Raw genomic sequence first — 20,370 nt, forward strand, 5'->3', positions numbered from 1 at the left:
TAACCACCTTAGTGCAATTCAGCAGTGGAAAAATTATTGCAGGTAAAATGGGTAGGCTTGGTTCACCACATACAAGCCAGTGTTGTTAATAATTGTTTTAGAGTTCTAGTCAGCCCATTACATTTTAGTATTAAATATTTTCTTATTTAGTAGATGGTATATTCCAGAGTGAATTTCAGAAGCCATTATGGTTAACTGTGAAAAGGATTTTTCACCTTGCTGGCTTTGGGATTTGATCTAGCAACTTTTTGGTAACTCAGCTAGGCTGCCTGCTGACCCGTTTCTTTACCACACATCAGGCTATTTGAGCTCCCATCTGAAGATGTCAGATGAAAAAGATAGTGTTACAGCTGAGAAAAGTGTTTAAATATCTTTATTGTCAGGCATATTTACATGAGTGTACAGGGGTGTTCCACATCACCTGTCCAAAACCTCAGAAAAACCCTTACCCCAGCCATCGAAGAACATAAATATATTTCAGAGGCACTTTTCTTTAAAAAAAAAAAAAGCTACTTGAATGTTTTATTTTAACACTGAAAGATGTCTGCATATTTCCTGTTTCCTGGCATCAGGAGGTGGTGTGTGCTGAGGAGATGGCTTCAGATATCATCCATTTGTCTCTTCAGCTAGGTCCTCTTGCTCTTTTGGGAAGAGGCGTGTGATATGAAGTCTGACTGTACCTCTTGCAGTTGTATGCAGTTCATGCATCTACACAGCTTTCCGCTCTCTTAATTGCCAAACAAGTCTTTAACACAGACTTCCAAAGAAAGCCTGTTTTATATGAGGGGTGAATGTGATATCCCTGGCTTCATATCCTGGTTAAAACATCAAAGTGAGAAAAAAAAGGTTTTTCTTTAACTGTACATGCTGTTTTCTTGCCTTCATTTTTTTCACTTTGTCTCAAGTGGTTGTCCACCCTTCTTTCTTCATACAGTATTGTTTTTTTTTGCAAAGTGGTAAGCAGTTTTTGCTTGGGTATTGTTCTGAGGCACTTCTAGAGCACAGTATGGAACATGGTAAGCCGAGGGAATCAACTTATTTGCCATGATCCACCGGACTGGGAGGACGGGATGGAAAGCTGGTCACACATTGAGAATCTCAAACTCCTCTTCCGACTCAAACAGCTTGTCAGTTGATTCAATAAACTCTGCACGGAGAAGAAACACAACTGGAATCAGTTTAACACATTGCAATTTAAATTTATTTTATGTTCATGCTGAACAAGTTCCAAGGAGGTTCAAATAATAAGTCACCTCAAGAAGAAGTATTGGCAAAAAATTACTAATTTCTCAAACACAAAACATGTTATTGAGAAGTATAATTCTATACTTTTTAGATGGCCTCAGTCTCCAGGAGACACATGTTTGGTGACAAAAGGGGACTGCATACAAGGAATTGCAGCTGTTACCCACAGTAAAATATGGTGGTGAATCATTAATGCTTTGGGCTGTTTTGCTTCTAGTGGTTTAGGGGCTCTTGCTGAGATTGATGGGATAATGAATTCCACTATTCCAAGTATCAGGAAATGTTAGCATAAAACCTGATTGCCTCCGTCAGAAGATTGAGACTTGGCTGTAGATGGACCTTTCAACAAGACAATGACCTCAAACAACATGAAATGTTTTGTGTTTCAATGAAAATATACTGCTCATGTTTGAGGCCAAAATATGACTCATAGTTCGTGTTGACCAAAAATTATTGAGTTGACTATACATACAGTAGCCTACCAGTCAAAAGTCTGGTCATGCACTCATTCAAGGGTATTTCTTTATTTTGTACTATTTTCCACACTGTATAATACTGAATGCATCAAAACAATAAATTAACGCATATGGAATCATATAGTAACCAAAGAAATGTTGAACAAAACACATTTGTAATAAAAAATTATTTAAAGTAGAAGCCCTTTGCCTTAATGATAGCTTTGCAAACTAATGGCATCCCCTCAACCAGCTTCATGAGGTAGTCACTTGGAATGCTTTTACAAAAGTCTTGAAGGAGTTCCCACATATGCTGAGCACTTGTTGGCTACTTTTCCTTCACTCTGCAGTCCAACTCATCCTAAACCATCACAATTATGTTGAGGTTGGGTGATTGGGGAGGCCAATTAATCTGATGCAGCACTCCATCAATGTCCTTGGTCAAGTAACCGTTACATAACCTGGAGGTGTGTTTGGGGTCATTGTCCTGTTGGAATACAAATGACAGTCCCATCAAGTGCAAACCAGATGGAATGATGTATCTCTGCAGAATGCTGTGCCTTGGACTCTAAATAAATCACTGACAGTGTCAGCAGCAAAGCCCCTCCACACCATCACACCTCCTCCTCCATGCTTCACGGTGGGAACCACGCATGCAGAGATCATCCATTAACCCACTCTGTTTCTCACAAAGAAACGAAAAACATAAAATGTGGACTTATCAGACCAGGACAGATTTGCACCAGTTTTAGGTCTATTTCTCAACTATGTTTCTTATTTGTGTCCTTCAGTAGAGTTTTCTTAGCAGTAACATAAAGGCCTGATACACGTTGTGAGGTGTCTGTTACTTGAACTCTGTGAAGGATTTGTTTGGGCTGAAACCTGAGGTGTAGTTAATTGTTTATTTCTGTGGCTGTTACTCTAATGAACTTATCCTCTGCAACAGAGGTAACACCGGGTATTCCTTTCCTGTGGTGGTTCTCATGGGAGCTAGTTTCATCATAGCGCTTGATGGTTTTTGTGACTGCACTTGAAGAAACCTTCAAAGTTCTTTGTTTTCCGGATTGACTGACTTTCTTAAAGTAATAATGTTACTGTTGTTTATTTATTTGAGCTGTTCTTGATATAATATGGACTACTACAGTACAGGCATAATGATGGTCTTCTGTATTCTCATCCTACCTGGTCACAACATAACTGATCGGCTCAAACACATTAATTCACAAATTCACTTTTAACAAGGAACACCTGCTAATTGAAATGCATTCCAGGTGACTACCGCATGAAGCTAGTTGAGCAAATGCCAAGAGTGTGCAAAGCTATCATCAAGGCAAAGGGTGGCTACTTTTAAGAATCTACAATATTACATGTATTTTGATCTGTTAAACACTTCTGGTTGCTATATGATTCCATATGTGTTATGTAGATTTGACATCTTCAATACTATTCGACAATGTGGAACATTGGAAAATACCCTTAAAGGAATATACCCTTAAAGGAATATACCCTTAAAGGAATAGGTGTGTCCAATTTTTTGATTGCACTTACAATGAAATTACCCATACTATAATTTCAAAACAATTTCAAGAAAAAAGGAGGAAGAAGCTGATTATCCCCATGACTATTTGCAGCCAGGATTGCTTATACTACTTATACTGGTGTATTATGTCTGTATATGTCTGTTGATTTAACACATTACCTGCCCCTGTGGTCTGAACATCTGGTTTACTGGGGGGAACAAAGGGGGGCCAGTGGGATGGGTGATTCTCCACCAGCTCAAACATCCGCAGGTTTCTCTTCAACTGGATCTCCTTAAAAGGACAACAACATGGATCTCAGTGTAAGGAGAATAACTGCCTTCCCTCTGCATTGACCTGTGACTTGAGACTTACCTGCTGGACCAGGTTACACCAACCGTCAAAGTCCTCCTCGCTCTTACAAAAAAATCCCTTGACAAAAAGAGACACAATTGGTATTGGTAAACAGGTGGCTAAATCATCAACATGGTACACAAAATGTATATTGGAACAGTAAGGCTTTAGAACATTGATTGCCATCGTGCACTTTCGGAAAACACTATTTTAACCATGAACCAGGGGATAAGAGGCTTAGTGTTGTATCAGGTTGTAGTGGTGGTGTGGTGTTGTATTGCCAGACCTTGGTCTGGTAACAATGCTAGGTTTACTCGCACATTCGTAAATGGAGGGGGAAAAATACCACAGAGTTTTCTTCAGATGAACAAGTCTCACAACAAATCATAGTTTTGGGTAAACAGGCTAGAAATGTATGCTTATGCAAAATTAATTGTTTTTGGAAAGAAAATATATTTGTGCTAGTGGAAAGGCAAGAGCATCCCTTTACTCTGTGTGTTAAATTTCCGATACCTCCCTCAGTGATTGGATTTTCATACGAAACAGCACAGACGTCCTAACTGTAGCCATTTAAAGATTTTGTAACTGGTGGTATGTGGGTTTTGGGGAGCTAAGCGCTCACCAGGGCCACAGAGGGGTCGAGGTTCGTTATCTTCATGCGCCGTGGACTCCTAAGACAGTGGTAGGTCAGGTCGTCCACTCCACTGCCAGCCTCTGACTCCAAGGCAGACTGGGTGGTGTGGGGGTCCAGGTAGATCAGCTCTTCTCCTGGAAGACACAGACAGGCCTGGATGAATACAGCAGCTAGACAACTCACAGGTTCAGCTTTCTTTTCTTTCCCGATTGGGATCCTCCGGGGGACAATGTTCCTTTCCAAATGTTGGACATACCTACAAATCCAATGAAGTAATAGGCCAGGTTGGGTTTCCCACCCAAAACGCCGCAGGATTGTGGCATTTTAAAACACTCCTGAACAGGAGAACGAATGGAGTTAGAACTGTAGAACTATTTAAAGGCGGCAATGAATACAGCAGCAGTTTAAACCAGTTTAAATATTTTGTTGAAAATGTAACACATTTTTCCGTCACAAAAAACTATTTGTGCCTTAGTACCTTGAGAGCCTGAATGTAGACAGGGTTGATGTGGTTGATTCCCATGCGGAGAGGTATCACAAGCAACAGGGGCCTCCAGTCGGAAAGCAGTTGAGATTGGGAGAGTGGACATGTCGTGGCTCGGTTCCCATGAGTGTTAGAACAGGCTTGTTCTGGTGTCACCCCAGAAGCGAAGGGTTCTCCCCAGCCGCAGGGCCTTGGACGCAGTCTGCTCCCTCGGCTCTCCTGGCGGCACTGTTTCTCTGTGGAAGACACGGAAAGAACATTTTGTATCTCTAGCATCGCACCATCCCCTTAAGAAAGCATAACGAAACAGGACTTAGCTTACTGATGTCCTCGATCACCACAGTGTTGTCCATTGACACGTACACAGCCAGGGAGTTCCAGTCATCAAACAGTGCCAACTTCCTGAGGAGAGATAACCATTTTCTTGTTTTACTTCTCTTTGCTAGAGGTCCTGATGTCCACAAGGGCACTTACTATGGACATTTTCAATCTGAAATAACCAAATTCTCTGAAGTGAATAGATCAGTGTCCTAACATGAATATCCACTGCTTACTTGAGCACCTGGGCCACTGTGTTGGGGCCGTACCACTCTCCCACCGACTTCCCTTCGCCAACTCCCATCTGGGCTAAAAGCAGATGAAGAAAGAGAATGAATTTGCTCAAAAGTTCTACCCTCTTTCTTACCCACTTTCAATCATTAGCTTCTTGTACCTGACATGTATTCCTTCTTTATTTCAGGACCTGTCTTCCAGATGAGAAAGATGTTTTGCATCTGATGACTCTGTGTACAGTAGATGTGGTCAGGCCATGCCTGTCTTGCTCTCTTAGCGGAGCAATCAACTCTCAGTTCTTACCCATTTGGTGTATTGAGTAACAGCTGTCTTTCCGGTCCAGGAAACATTGGAGGATACGCTGGTACTCCTCAGGCTGTCCAGCATCTGCCTTCCAACGCCAGGCTACAACAAGCAAACAGGCCACAGTCACTGGACCATTCACATATCCTGTCTGATAAAACCCCTTTGTCTACCTCGCTGTTTAACTTATTACATGGTAATATACAAATCATGACATGTTACAGCCCTTCAGAATCTCTCTCTCAAATGAGTGATTAACATAGAATCTATTTTCTGTCGCAGTTCCATACATCCCAACCCTACAGAACTATGTACACGGCTCGAGACATCACTTGTCTAATCCTCACCTCGTCCAAGCTGGGAGCATACCAGGGCCTGTGCAAGGATCATCTGCCCGCACCGTAGCATGCATCCCCAGCCTGCATCCGAAGAGGGGCCTGTTCCCCCTACAGACCAAACAAGAATTGACCGTTGACAATCAAAATAATTGGCCACTAACTAGATATCACAATAATATCTGCATGGCTTGTGTTACTCACCTATGGGAGAGAATTTCTTTCTGTATGTGAACCATAAACGCGAGTGGACGTCTGATAGCAGCTCTGTTTTTTCTGTGAACACGCAACAAGAAAGACTATCAAAAGGTTAGTCTTTATTACCTATACATTCCAATAAGTCAGAAGATGCCAACCTACCTGTTTTAGCATTGTAACACTCTCCTAAAATCCAAACAGGTTCATCAGTGTCAGGCAAGTCTTCAAGGTACTCAGAAAAAACATTTATCTGGTTTTCATACTTGGCTAATACTGAAACGAGACATGGATAATGTGAGACACAAAAAACATAGGATGAGATTCATAAAGTGTATACACCAGCAAATGTTTTGATTAGCCAATGTGTTCAAACGTAGCCGTAAAATTATATTATAATGGTGGAATTAATAATGCGTTTTATTACACTGTCTGATTACACACTGACATAGCCTAACTGCCTGGCCCCTACATTACATTAAAATGCTGTATTTGACCAATTACCATAACACTGAGAAGAAATACATATAATCGCAATTCAGGAGTACTTTCCACTGACAATACCCCGCTCAAAATATAATGAATGCCGCCGGTGAGCGAAACGGGCCACCAAAGAAACAACAATGGCTAAACTTGCACATCAGCTATGGCTTTTTGTAAGGACAAGTTTGTAACATAACCGACATAATTAGAAAACACATTATTGGCTCAATAGCAGGACGATTTGAAAACGCATTTAACTGAGAAATTGAAAGGCTCATAATAAGTTAATAAAGTATAATTTTAGGGGCTTTACCAGCCTCCATCCTCCAGCTGTCATCGGTGTTAAAAGGCAGGATACAAACATACGGATCAGGATTATTACCTCTTGGGTAATGTAGTTCAAATGCTTTTGTCGTTCATGACAAATAATAACGTTTGAAGTAATTATAAACTACATCTACCAAAAACCCTTGTCTTACGATAACGAAACCAAGTGTAGTAGTAGACGTCAAAATATTACATTGCACTCTGGTTTTTGTCGTTTTTCATAAATCATTGTTATGGCATCGTCTTGATGCTGAAAACAACGTGCCGGTTTGATGTTTACGTACGTGCATGCTTGCTAGACTACACTGCATCTGTGACAGTCAAAATGTAACATTGTTACAAGTGTCTACGACAACTCTACAAAAAAAATTGTGCGCGTTGCCCCTAGTGGCTACGCTGCTGAGTGCGTGCCACAAACATTCCATAATTTGCTTGAACCATTCACGTCTGAGAACTAGCTAACATTTTGACTAATAAAAACCAAATCATCTTGATGTGTGATTGCATTAAGCCAAATAATGGTTTAGAAGAGTATAGTTAAGATCTAGTCATGAATCTTCGGGGATTCTTTCAAGATTTCAACCCCAGGTAACGTACAAATTAATCTAACTGGTAACTTTAGCTATGCTAGCTAGGTAATGTGTATATGTTAACATTAGAGATCAGGCTAGCTAACTGACAGAAAAGGGTTTGCACAAATCTTTGTACGTAACTTCATTAGCTGTCTGTACTGGTGAATCATGCGTTCTTGACACAACGAACTAGCTAACCATCAGCTCACGTTAAATGACCTGTATCTTTAGTCACTAAAGAGTAGCTACTGAGAACGTCAGCTAGGATTGTAGCACCGCTAGCAACTATGCAGTATTGGGAAGTGACAGCATTAGTAATGTCAGTTAATTTAGCAAACAATTGTTAGAAAGCGGTTGTTTTGTTGCTGTCAGTCGCCCAGAATTAGTTACCGAACCAAGTGAATAAGTCTAAATTACTGACTCCCCGAGCCATTACAAGCTAGCGTAACTCTGTTGAACTCAACTTGCTTGTTCTGGAATTGCATGGGGTTCACATTTTTTAACCAGCACTGCATTAAGTCTGATGAGTTTTGTAATTAAGAAGCTGAATTGGTTGCTGACTAGATTAAAGGTTGATGAAATTGTTTTTTTCTCCTCCGGTCTCAGTAAATTCCTCATTTATGCCTGCCTGCTGCTGTTCTCTGTTCTGCTGTCCCTGCGTTTGGATGGCGTCATCCAATGGAGCTATTGGGCCGTGTTTGCCCCCATATGGCTATGGAAACTCATGGTCATTATCGGTGCGTCAGTGGGCACAGGCGTCTGGGCTCACAACCCACAATACAGGTGTGCTTCTAAACCCAAAGGCCTTCCTTCTTTTTTGATATTTTTCGTCACATATCTGTCTTATATAATTTTGTATGTTTACATTTGAGTAATTTAGCAGACAGTCTTATCCAGAGTGACTTTTCAAATTTTCAGTCTGCTGTCTAGTTGACACAGCTATCACACCTTACTGGTCAGATCTGTCTAATGTTCTTGTCCCGGTTACTGTCATGCTGACTATGCAGGGCTGAGGGAGAGACCTGTGTTGAGTTCAAGGCCATGCTGATCGCTGTGGGAATCCACTTACTCCTGCTCACCTTTGAGGTGCTGGTGTGCGACCGCGTGGAGAGGGGCACCCACTTCTGGCTGCTGGTCTTCATGCCCCTGTTCTTTGTCTCTCCTGTGTCTGTTGCAGCCTGTGTCTGGGGTTTCCGCCACGATCGCTCACTGGAGGTCTTTCAACTTGACATTTCATCTTTTAAAAGGATGTCTGTAGGCAAGGTTTAGTGAATAAGGATTTCTCTACTAACTTGCTTGTTTTGTGTGTGTGTGTGTGTGTGCTTGCTTCTTCCCCATCTCGTCCCACGTTAGCTGGAGATCTTGTGCTCGGTCAACATTCTCCAGTTTATCTTCATTGCCCTGCGACTGGATAAAATCATCAGTTGGCCCTGGCTGGTAAACTGAACAACCTGCCTAATATTTATGTTCATTTCTTTGAGTGTTGAGTTGTGTTGCAATTTCCAGTGAGTTGGAATGGAACCGGGGGGCGGGTTTGGTTTCCTCAGGTGGTCTGCGTGCCTCTGTGGATCCTCATGTCCTTCCTGTGCCTGGTGGTGCTCTACTACATCGTGTGGTCGGTCCTCTTCCTGCGCTCCATGGACGTCATCGCAGAGCAACGGCGCACCCACATTACCATGGCCGTCAGTTGGATGACCATCGTCGTGCCCCTGCTCACCTTCGAGGTCCGTGGCCGCGCAGGGCGGGGCGGGGAGCCGGGGGTGGCAGGGTTTGGTCCACTGCGTTTGCTGTGTCTTTAAGGCTCTCCGTGTCTCTGGCTCCTCAGATCCTGCTGGTTCACAAACTGGACGGCCACTATGGCTCCAGCTACGTGTCGGTGTTCGTGCCCCTCTGGGTGTCGCTGATAACTCTGATGGCCACCACCTTTGGCCAGAAAGGAGGCAACCACTGTGAGTAGTTCCTCATGCAGGGAGGGCAGCACAGCGGAAATCACGCTACGTTCCATCTCAATTAAGAAAGCCTTATTTATCTGAGAATCTGGATGTGTAATTCTTCGGGGTCCAAACTACATTTGTCTGATTTGGGCTTTTTCTGTTCCAGGGTGGTTTGGCATCCGAAAGGACTTCTGCCAGTTTCTTCTTGAGCTCTTTCCTTTCCTGCGGGAGTATGGCAACGTTTCCTACGACCTGCACCACGAGGACCCTGAGGTGTCCGAGGAGATGCCAGCACACGACCCACCAAAAATAGCCCCCATGTTTCGCAAAAAGACTGGCGTGGTAATCACACAGAGTCCAGGGAAATACTTTGTGCCTCCTCCGAAACTGTGCATTGACATGCCAGACTAAATCAAAGCTTAGCGACCACGGCTCCAGAGCTTTGAGTGACTTCAGGCACCAGACTCCTGTGGTGCACTGACCTCCCATGTCAAGAAGAGGCATTTTCCATGTACAGCAACTCACTCCTTGTGAGCGATGGGACCTGGTTGGACGGGGGATTTGGACGTGGGTTTTTAGTGAAAACGAGAGAACATGGGAGAGAACGTGGAACAAAAGGCACTCTTAATCGACAGGGTTTTTCTGTTCTGTTGACAGTGAAAAGAGTTTCATTTCATTGATCCATGTGATATACTGTACAGTACTTTCTATTTTCCTTGCAATGAAACAAAATATCCCTGAAGCTTTCATTCTCCATATTCATCTTTCACATTATTCCAGCGGAAGAAACTTTTGTTTGCAAAAACACTGAATCTCTGTGAAACCTAATTACAGTGTCCGCATTAAACCTAGATTATTGTAGTTAGGCTAAGATTAGCTTTGTACTAGGGATATATATTTTTGTTTTATTAAATAATTTAAGGATTCTGAATTGGGGGAACATGTAATATAGTGTATATTATACCCCAACAGCTATTTGGATGATTTTGTTTTCTTTTCCTGAATTATGTCCATACCCTGATCTCTGTCCACTCCATATTATTTGTATTTATGTTTACAAAACTGTTCCATTAGTGTGGTGGTTTTCAAGCTGAGATTGGATCCTTTGAAGGTACAGCAGGGGGTCATTTGGTGAGATTTATTTTTAATTCAAATGTTTCTCTCAGCCACTGTCAAAACGTGTAGACTTGCAGGATAGCAGCTTTAAATCTACAAGAACAAATCTCTCTAACCCATTACATAAAGTGTAGTAATCAGCGGTATTCAAAATCGCTGTTATGGTATGACCAAAATAAAAATGTCTGCCACTGTTTTATTTTAATTGTGGGATGTTTTTGATAAAGATAATTGAAATATTTTTTTTAATTGTATATTCATCCATTTCTTTTCAAGAGAGAGAAAATAAATATGATCCACATTTTGTTAGTGGTTGTAAAATATAAATATGCAGATTTCAGAGAGTTAAATATATAATTCACCTAGTTGTCAATTGAACACTGGACTCAAAAGACAAAGTCGTGGTTGTCTCCCTAAACCCTCAGTTGTTGAATTATGTTTTACATCGTCACATCTGAGTGCCCTTTCAAGTGCTTTTGCCCAACCAGAGAGAGATGTTCTGAGTGAGCTCACAACATATGCACCTCACGAGGATGCTGACCATTGAAGTTTGAGTTTAATACAAAATGTGGTTGTGTTGATTAAATGTGACATTGTGGTCAACAGTGTTAGATACCTGACTGCAGTTTGCATTGTGGGTGATATCAACACTGCAAGTGAGTAAAGTCGTTTAATTGCCCCCTGAAGCTAAATCAGCGGTGGGGGTGGGGGGGCAGCTCTTGGACTGGCACTTCAGATGACAACCAAACCTAAATCCGGTTTTGATGGGGATTACCCTGAGGGAAAGTGGCTAGGGCAAGTGCTTACTGTCAACTTTGTTTGGAGTACAGGCTGGGTCAAAGTTCAGTGGCAGGTTTTTTTTTTCCCTTGCTGGCTTGGGGAGTTGATCTTGCAAACTTTTGGTTACTGGTCAGATGCTAACTAATTATGGGTGTTATTAGAATTGCCTGTTTCTGTCCCTCAAAAATCATCTCCAGAATTCCAACTGAATACATTTAAATATCACTTATGTCAAAGTAATACTCTGTATATGCTAGTTTTACCTCAGTTGGGTTTGATGTTTGATTATGAATGCTTTAGATTACATATAATGGGGTCACTAACCCCAAAATGCTTGAGAATCACTGCTCAAGTTGCCCTGTATATGGCAGGCTGTTATTGACAGCCTACATTATATGCTGGTTTTCAATTAATCAGTTTTCTGGGTAAACCACCTGCTTTCCTATTTTACCTTGCCAAGTCAATAGAGTATTGAGTAAAGGAAAAAACACTGTAGTGCAGCTTCTGTATTATACCTCTGTAAAATGTTTCATTAATAACATTCTCACCATGCAAAATGGTGTCCCCATCTCACTTTTAACTTAATGTATCCTTTAGTGTTTTGACTGGTTTGCTTTGTTACCACTCAGCTGGCCTGAGAGATAAGCAATACTAATTTGACTGGGGATGGACCAATACTTTACGTTCCCTCTGCATTGTATGCTGTTTTTAAGCTTTCAACATAGCAATTCTTTTGCAATATAGTTTTTCCCCCGCTTTTTCTGGATGGCACTTGCATAAAAAGATTTTAAGTGGCTGATAACTAACAACAACCAATAAAGTGATTTAAAATATGATCTGGTCATTATTTTGATTAAAACTTAGAACTTTTGGGATAATTCTGCTTGTGCAATTTGAGGTGAGTACATGAGTAAGAGTTTCCCTTGACTTGTCTATATGTCACTATGCTACAGTTCTACACGATGTGGAACTCAGACCTTTGATTAATATCAAATGGATTACAGAGGTATTCAACCACAAGTTGGACTTACAAGCAAGACAGCAATTTTCAAGTTGTGTCAGAGATTTTATAACATACAAACCCGATTCCAAAAAAGTTAGGACACTGTACAATTGTGAATAAAAACAGAATTCAATATTTTTTTCAGAATACAACATAGATGACATATCAGATGTTTAAACTGAGACAATGTATCACTTTTAGGGAAAAATAAGTTGATTTAAAATTTCATGGCATCAACACATCTCAAAAAAGTTGGGACAAGGCCATGTTTACCACTGTGTGGCATCCCCTCTTCTTTTTATAACAGACTGCAAACGTCTGGGGACTGAGGAGACAAGTTGCTCAAGTTGCTTCTGGATTGTGTTCAGATACAGCTTCTTTTTTTACCTATAGAGTTTTAGCCGGCAATGGCCAATTGGCACGGTGGATTGTGTTCACAGACAATGTTTTCTGGAAGTATTCCTGAGCCCATGTTGTGATTTCCATTACAGTATCATTCCTGTATGTGATGCAGTGCCGTCTGAGGGCCCGAAGATCACAGGCATCCAGTATGGTTTTCCGGCCTTGACCCTTACGCACAGAGATGATATTATGCACTGTAGATGATGATAACTTCAAACTCTTTGCAATTTTTCTCTGAGATACTCCTTTCTGATATTGCTCCACTATTTTTCGCCACAGCATTGGGGGAATTGGGGTTTGTACACTACCTTTCAAAAGTTTGGGGTCATTCATATATTTCCTTGTTGTAATGTTGTAAATGCCCGTTGTAGCTGGAAACGGCTGTTTTTTATTGGAATATCTACAATAGGAGTAGATATTCCAGAGGCCCATTATTTGCAACCTTCAGTCCTGTGTTCAAATGGAACATTGTGTTTGCTAATCCAAGTTTATTATTTAAAAGGCTATGTGATCATTAGAAAACTATTTTGCAAATATATTAGCACAGCTGAAAATTGTTATCCTGATTAAAGATGCAATAAAACTGGAGCCTCACAGGGCCTCAACTGGCAGCTGCATTAAATAGTACCCGCAAAACACCAGTCTCAACCTCAACAGGGAAGAGGCCACTCTGGGATGCTGGCCTTCTAGGTAGAGTTGCAAAGAATAAGCCATATCTCAGACTAGCCAACAAAAAGAAAAGATTATGATGTCAAAAGAACATAGAAACTGGACATTGGAAGATTGGAAATAAGTGTTATGGATAGACAAATCTAAGTTTGAGTTGTCCGGATCACAAAGAAGAACATTCATGAAACGCAGACCAAATGAAAAGATGCTGGAGGAGTGCCTGATGCCATTTGGCAAGCATGGTGGAGGAAATGTGATGGTATTGGGGTGCTTAAAGTGGGAGATTTGTACAGGGTAAAAGGGATCTTGAAAAAGGAAGGCTATCACTCCATATTTGCAACACTATGCCAGACCCTGTGGACGGCAATTGTTTGGAGACAATTTCCTCCAACAGGACAATGACCCAAAGAACAACTCCAAAATATTTAATAACTATTCATGGAATAGACTATTCTGTCTATAATGGAGTGGCCAGCACTGGATCTCAACCTTACTGAGCTTCTGTGGGAGCAGCTTGACCGTATGGTACATAAGAAGTGCCTCTCAAGCCGATCCAACTAGTGAGCGGGGTGAAAGTGAAATCTCTTCAGATAACCTCAACAAATTGACAACAAAAATGCCAATGGTCTGCAAGGCTGTAATTGCTTAAGTTTTAAGGACACAATTATTATTTCAATAAAAATAATAAAAAATTCTAACTTTGTCCATTACTATATTTCCTATTTATTTTGCTGTATTTCCTATTCAAACTATTTTAATATATGTCCTCATGGAAAACAAGGACATTTCTGTGTGACCCCAAACTTTTGAACGGTAGTGTATTGATATCTGCTGGCCACCTTTTCACTATATTCTTATTTAGTAATTAATGTAGATTGGGCCTTGTGTTTATCCGCATCCCATTTCTTTTCCTCTGAAAAACTTCACAAATTTCCCAGGATCCATGCTCTGCGTTCCCTGAGCAGTGGTCTAAATAAAAAGGGAAAGGTTATAGTCTGTAAAGAACTACTGATGGGGAATTTTATTTTGTTTCATATGGTGTTTGACAATATATTGTATCATTTTGCCGGCATTGTAAAAAAAAATTCACTATTTGGCTGTACCTGCACAAAAACTCAAGCATTTGAGCATTAATCATAGCTTGATTTATGGCTTCTTTTTAATTTTGCAGACAATTTGTTTTCAGGTCTTGTTTCTATGAACTCAGTAATGAAAAAAACATGATTTGCCAATGATACAAATGATATGGATACATGGCTTTACTTCCTAGGTGTGTAACAGTAACACAAAATGTACATGTTAAATAAACACTTTCTAAATGGTTTCTTATTTCATTTATTTAGTTCACTGATTCAGTACTTCATGGTCTCTGTGCATTCTGACGTGTAGGAGCGGATTAAGCTTTTTCCCATGTCAACTTTTTTTAAACCTGCCAAGAAGAACATACAGTATAAAGAACAATCCAGATATTCCAGGTATCTTGTCAGAATTTAGCAGGAATTGCACTGGGACATAAAAGCTAAGAGGATGTCGGTCAACTTTAGTTTCATCAACAACAAAAAAATTATGAGATGAATGTCTCTTCAGATCATTTTCTACTTTAAATTTCAGAGCAGCATGGAGAGTTGAATAAGCCAGTCGAGGGAGAGTTCAGTTCAGTTGAGGATCAGGCCAAGCTGGACAAAGCATACAATGACTCAGAAGTAACTATGGTCTTCTTGGAAAGGGAAGCAAGAAAGTGAAGAAGGATCCTAGGACTGCATATCTAGAAGAGGGCATGGGAGAAAAACTAGACAGGGAGGAGGCACTATATTCAAAAAGGACTGAAAACAGTGATAATGAGGACAATAACAACAATGACATTGAGGTTGATGATAATAGAATGCTTACTTATACTTTGGGTCTTAACACTTTAATCTCCAGTGTTATCCTGATTCCTTAAACGGGTTGCCTATTGTGTCGGGCCGACCAACAGAATTTACCTATGATCATTCTTGATATTGTACTGACTTATAACTCGCCAATCGTTGCAGAAGTGGTGTTGCAAAAACAAAAATGGGTCCCTGGAAATTGAGTACCATGTCATGTGGTATGACAGGTATGCAATCTGAAATTCATAGTCAGAGCTATCGATGGAGAACTGATCATTAATGATGTCAACATTTTGTTTATACCAGATTTTGAGGCTGTATAGTGTTCATTTGTATTTACAAATAAAACAAGCTGATATTTTGGGTTCTGATTGGGTGCAGTAGTTAAATTAAGCTCATGAGACATCTTTAAGTTATATTCTTTTAGAGTCAATGGATCACTTACCAGAGTGCCCCTTTAAATATTATGGAATTTATTGGAGTTTCTTGACTTGACAGTATATTGATGCCATTGTTGTAACTGCTGTGGATGGCAGTGGTGACTTTTAGACAAATAGTTCCACTTAACAGCAGAAAATGTCTGAATAAAACCTGGCCCTGCTGTCTTTACATCCTGCGGTTTGGGTATCTGGTTGAAAGATTGGTTTACAATAATGCTAGTAAGCCAACAACTTTGCTGCTTTAGGATTTAGGATCAATTGGTCTTTGTATTTCCCGTTTGCTGCCTGCTGTGGTGAATTGCACTCTCTTCCACTGTCCTTCTCGCCCTCCATTCATCTCTCTCTCATTACATAATGGACCTCTCATACTTCCACTGTCTTTCTCTACCCTCTCTCTTCATGCTTAGATTAACAATGCCTTGTTATAAGTATGATGTTGTTGTTTATTCCTATGCCTTGTTTGAATGGTCATTTATTTTTCGATGGGAAGTACATGCATTTTCTTTCAATCAATTCAAAGATTTATGTTGACTGCCAACATTACTCCTGTTCCTTCTGTCTTCAGAGACAGTTTATTTAGAATATAATTTGTTATACATTTGCATAGCATTACATTGGTCACATGAGGTATACACATATAAAATATTACTGCACCACAGAATTATCGGGATAGCTATTGTCTGCATTTCAATTAATCATGGCCTTATTCTTCAAAATGTATCTTAGACAAACGGTGACTCAAAAAACACATTTTGAAGGGTGTTGATTAAATCCACCTTTTCCCCCACACAGACTCAAAATCCTCTGTATTTCAACACAAACCGTACTCTTTTGTATGTTATTCATTATCCAACAAACGTTTTCATGAAAAATCTAGGATTACATATGTCTGTGTGTATAACATTATGTACACAGTACTATGGGAATAAACGAGGGAGTGGTTAGTTCCCATTCGTCAGTCACTAGATGGCACTATGCTCCCATTATAAACATGTCCGAACTCCATTACCTTCTTGTTAAAACGTCTTTGTTGGATATAAACAGGAAGTGTGTAAGGTTTTTAAGAATGTTAAGAAATTCTTGTCGCTGGCCTATCCGAAAGATTACATTTACGTTGTCTCGCAAACCGGCCGGGTAAATTGCATTTGTCTACCTAGATGGGCGATAGAAATCTATAGAAATCCAGCTCATCCATTGCGTTGCTATAATTATAATCGAATACGTGTAACTAGCCAGTCAGTTATTCACGTAACAGAGACAGCTAGATATTTATTATATATCCGATTATATCTGCGTGATGTGTGCAACGGCCTTATTTTTTTATTATCTCATTATCTAAGGAGTGGTCAGGGGTTATCAAAAACCTTGGTTGTAACATTCGCATTTAGTAAAAATGACCCTCCAGGTGGGCTGCTTATCGTTCAGGCAGCCGTACGCAGGGTTAGTATTGGATGGTGTAAAAAGTATTGAGACTCGTTGGCGCCCTCTGTTGTCCTCAATGGAGAACTGCACTCTAGCTATTCATATTGCACAGAAGGACTGGGAGGGAGACCAGTGGAGAGAGATCCTGTCCCATACTCTGGGACTTAGTGACGTGCAAATAGAGGAGCTTTTGTCATCAGGGGACAGATTTGGCCGAGGAGTCGTGGCAGGTAAACCAGTACTTTTGCATGACTTATCAAGTGGCAAAGAACCAAAACATATCTCAGGATTGATTTAAATTGTACTACTGTTCAAAAGTTTGGGGTCACTTAGAAATGTCCTTGTTTTCCATTAAATTAGTTTTCCAATTCAAACATGAAATTAGTTTGAATTGGACATATAGCAAAATTAATAGGAAATATAGTAATTGACAGGGTTAGAAATAATGATTTTAATTGAAATAATAATTGTGCTTTCATCAAAGAATGATCCATTTGCAGCAATTATAGCCTTGGAGACTTTTCTCAATTTAGTTGTCAGTTTGTTGTGGTAATCTGAAGATATTTCACCCCATGCTTCCTGAAGCACCTCCCGCAATTTGGATTGGCTTGATGGGGACTTCTTACGTACCATACAGTCAAGCTGCTCCCACAGAATCGCAATAGGGTGACTGTGTTGGCCACTCCATTATAGACAGAATACCAGCTGACTGCTTCTTCCCTAAATAGTTATTGCATAGTTTGGAGCTGTGCTTTGGGTCATTGTCCTGTTGTAGGAGGAAATTGGCTCCAAATCAAACATTGTCCACAGGGTATGGCATGACATTACAAAATGGAGTGATTGTCATCCTTCTTTAAGATCCCTTTTACCCTGTACAAATCTCCCACTTTACCACGACCAAAGCACCCCAATACCATCACATTGCCTCCACCATTCTTGACAGATGGTGTCAAGCACTCCTGAATCTTTTCATTTGGTCTGCGTCTCCTGAATTTTGTTCTTTGTGATCCGAACACCTCAAACTTAGATTTGTCTGTCCATAACACTTCTCCAGTCTTCATCTGTTCAGTGTCTTTGTTGTTTTGCCCATCTAAATCTTTTCTTTTCATTATCCAGTCTGAGATATGGCTTTTTCTTTGCAACTCTGTCTAGAAGGCCAGCATCACAGTCGCCTCTTCACTGTTGACTTTGAGACTGGGTTTTTGAAGGTACTATTTAATGAGTCTGCCAGTTGGGAATTGGTGGGGTGTCTTTCTCAAACTAGACACTCTAATATATTTATATTCTTGTCCAGTTCTGCACAGGGGCCTCCCACTCCTCTTTCTATAATGATTAGTTTGCACTGTTCTGTGAAGGGAGTAGTACACAGCATTGTACGAGATCTTCAGTTTCTTGGGAATTTCACGCATGGAATTGCCATAATTTCTCAGAACAAGAATAGACCTAAGACTTTCAGAAAAAAATTATTTGTTTCTGGCCATTTTTAGCTTGTAATCGAATGCACAATTGCTGATGCTTCAGATAATCAACTACTCTGAAGAAGGCCCATTTTATTGCTTCTGTAATTAGCACAACAGTTTTCAGCTGTGCTGACATCATTGCAAAAGAGTTTTCTAATGATCACATAGCCTTTTAAAATGATAAACTTGGATTAGCAAACACAATGTGCCATTGGAACACAGGATTGATCATTGCTGATAATGGGCCTCTGTATGGCTATGTAAATATTCCATTAAAAATCACCCATTTCCAGCTGCAGTAGTAATTTACAACATTAACAATGTCCACACTATTTCTCATCAATTTGATGTTATTTTAACAAATGACAAAAATGTGCTTTTGTTTTGTGAGGACATTTCTAAGTGATTCCAAACTTTTGAATGGTAGTGTACATTTGGTATTGTAAAGTTGTTCTGCAGGCAAATCTCCAGCCTGTGTCATGACATTTCATTAGGTTTGGTGGAGGTGGGCGAGACCTGGTGCTGCTCTGACAGTGTGCCAGAGGAGGATCTGAGGGAGCTGGAGAAAGCAGCCGTGCTCACTGGGCTCACAGAGAAATACCTCACACAGCTGTCAAACCCACGCTGGCTCAAAGAACCCCTCTATGCAAGAGGTCACAAAGACATATGGACAGTAGATATCCCAGTACAATTACTGCCATCTGTGTAGAGTTGTCATATTCAAATTATTTCCACTAATTTTGTACTGACATCCATCGTATTAGGAGGACAACATGTTTATATGACACACGCTTTAAGATGCAATAAATGACCAATATACTAAAGTACTGACAACTTGGTGGTTGTATATTTTTTATGTCTAAAATGTATTAACACTGTAGCTTTATTGAGATAGGTCTTTTATTATGAATCTAAATGTGTCTGTGGAGAGAATGGGAGTTGTCTGAATTGTCGGTACTATGGGAGGTAAAGCCCTTTGGGAGTGCCATCCCTGTAGCCAAAACACAGTGTGTTAAAGTAGGTGTGGAGCAGCTGAGGTGCTTGGGCATCCTTCTGCATCTGCAACTCCCCAGACATTTCTCTGAGGACCAAGATCAGCCTGGGAGGTAAAGCCAGCGCTGTGGCTGGTGGTGCATTCTGTTAAACACTTTTTTTTGTTTGCTACATGGTTCCATATGTGTCATCTCAGTTTGGATGTCTTCACTAGTATTTTACAATGTGGAAAATAGTAAAACTAAAGAAATACCTCTCAATGAGTAGGTGAGTCCAAACGTTCTGTACTTTCAAAATTAATAGGTTTATGTAACACAGACATGTGTGCTATCTTGTTGGGTTTTATGAGCAATGTGACAGGTAAAGCCATTCTTTTGTTTGGAAAGATAAGCAACACAAGTTAATTGATATAATTAGGAAACAATATAAAACAAATCATCCACAGAAGATTCCTGTCTAATTTTCTCTGCTTTCTACTAGCTTCAGAATATATTTGGGGTGGTTTTTAATTGTAGCCTCTTATATTTCATTACTAAGGCTAACTTAACAATCAATCTGTTATATAAATGACACTTTCTTTTCAGACACCACACAAATGCATCAAATACAATGACACTGCAGAAAATCCATTGCACACTGCTAAGCGGAATTAAATTATATTATAACAATTTATGAATGAATCAATAATCATAAGGTGAAATATCTGTGTAGTTTGCATGATAGAGTGTGGAGTCTGTCTAGAAAGTTTACATACATTCCATTATTCAGGAGGTTTGCACTGTAACTCACCAACACTTGGAAGACGAGTGAAAAGTGGTTTTACA

General features: G+C 40.2%; 3 protein-coding genes across 3 annotated transcripts; 2 read left to right on the top strand and 1 right to left on the bottom strand.

Annotated features, from left to right (window-relative positions):
- Window positions 1-355: 355 nt before the first annotated feature.
- Window positions 356-7,052, bottom strand: atg4a (autophagy related 4A, cysteine peptidase). Its single transcript, XM_010894721.5, has 13 exons — window positions 6,871-7,052; window positions 6,240-6,350; window positions 6,084-6,155; window positions 5,892-5,990; window positions 5,545-5,646; window positions 5,244-5,316; window positions 5,012-5,091; window positions 4,684-4,925; window positions 4,462-4,540; window positions 4,194-4,339; window positions 3,593-3,649; window positions 3,400-3,511; window positions 356-1,147 (listed from the first exon to the last, which is right to left on the bottom strand). Exons 1-13 carry the CDS (start codon window positions 6,878-6,880, stop codon window positions 1,083-1,085), a joined length of 1,248 nt encoding a protein of 415 aa, XP_010893023.2. The 5' UTR covers window positions 6,881-7,052; the 3' UTR covers window positions 356-1,082.
- Window positions 7,053-7,296: 244 nt separating this feature from the next.
- Window positions 7,297-10,634, top strand: tmem185 (transmembrane protein 185). The gene is made up of 7 exons (XM_010894720.4): window positions 7,297-7,472; window positions 8,063-8,239; window positions 8,464-8,671; window positions 8,810-8,893; window positions 9,004-9,180; window positions 9,282-9,405; window positions 9,557-10,634. Exons 1-7 carry the CDS (start codon window positions 7,435-7,437, stop codon window positions 9,799-9,801), a joined length of 1,053 nt encoding a protein of 350 aa, XP_010893022.1. The 5' UTR covers window positions 7,297-7,434; the 3' UTR covers window positions 9,802-10,634.
- Window positions 10,635-16,691: 6,057 nt separating this feature from the next.
- On the top strand, window positions 16,692-19,384 carry zgc:110222 (ASCH domain-containing protein). Its single transcript, XM_010894719.4, has 2 exons — window positions 16,692-17,323; window positions 19,048-19,384. Exons 1-2 carry the CDS (start codon window positions 17,065-17,067, stop codon window positions 19,260-19,262), a joined length of 474 nt encoding a protein of 157 aa, XP_010893021.1. The 5' UTR covers window positions 16,692-17,064; the 3' UTR covers window positions 19,263-19,384.
- The last annotated feature ends 986 nt before the right edge of the window (window positions 19,385-20,370 follow it).

Source organism: Esox lucius, chromosome 7, assembly GCF_011004845.1.
Source record: "Esox lucius isolate fEsoLuc1 chromosome 7, fEsoLuc1.pri, whole genome shotgun sequence".
In the NCBI taxonomy this organism is placed as follows: domain Eukaryota; kingdom Metazoa; phylum Chordata; class Actinopteri; order Esociformes; family Esocidae; genus Esox; species Esox lucius.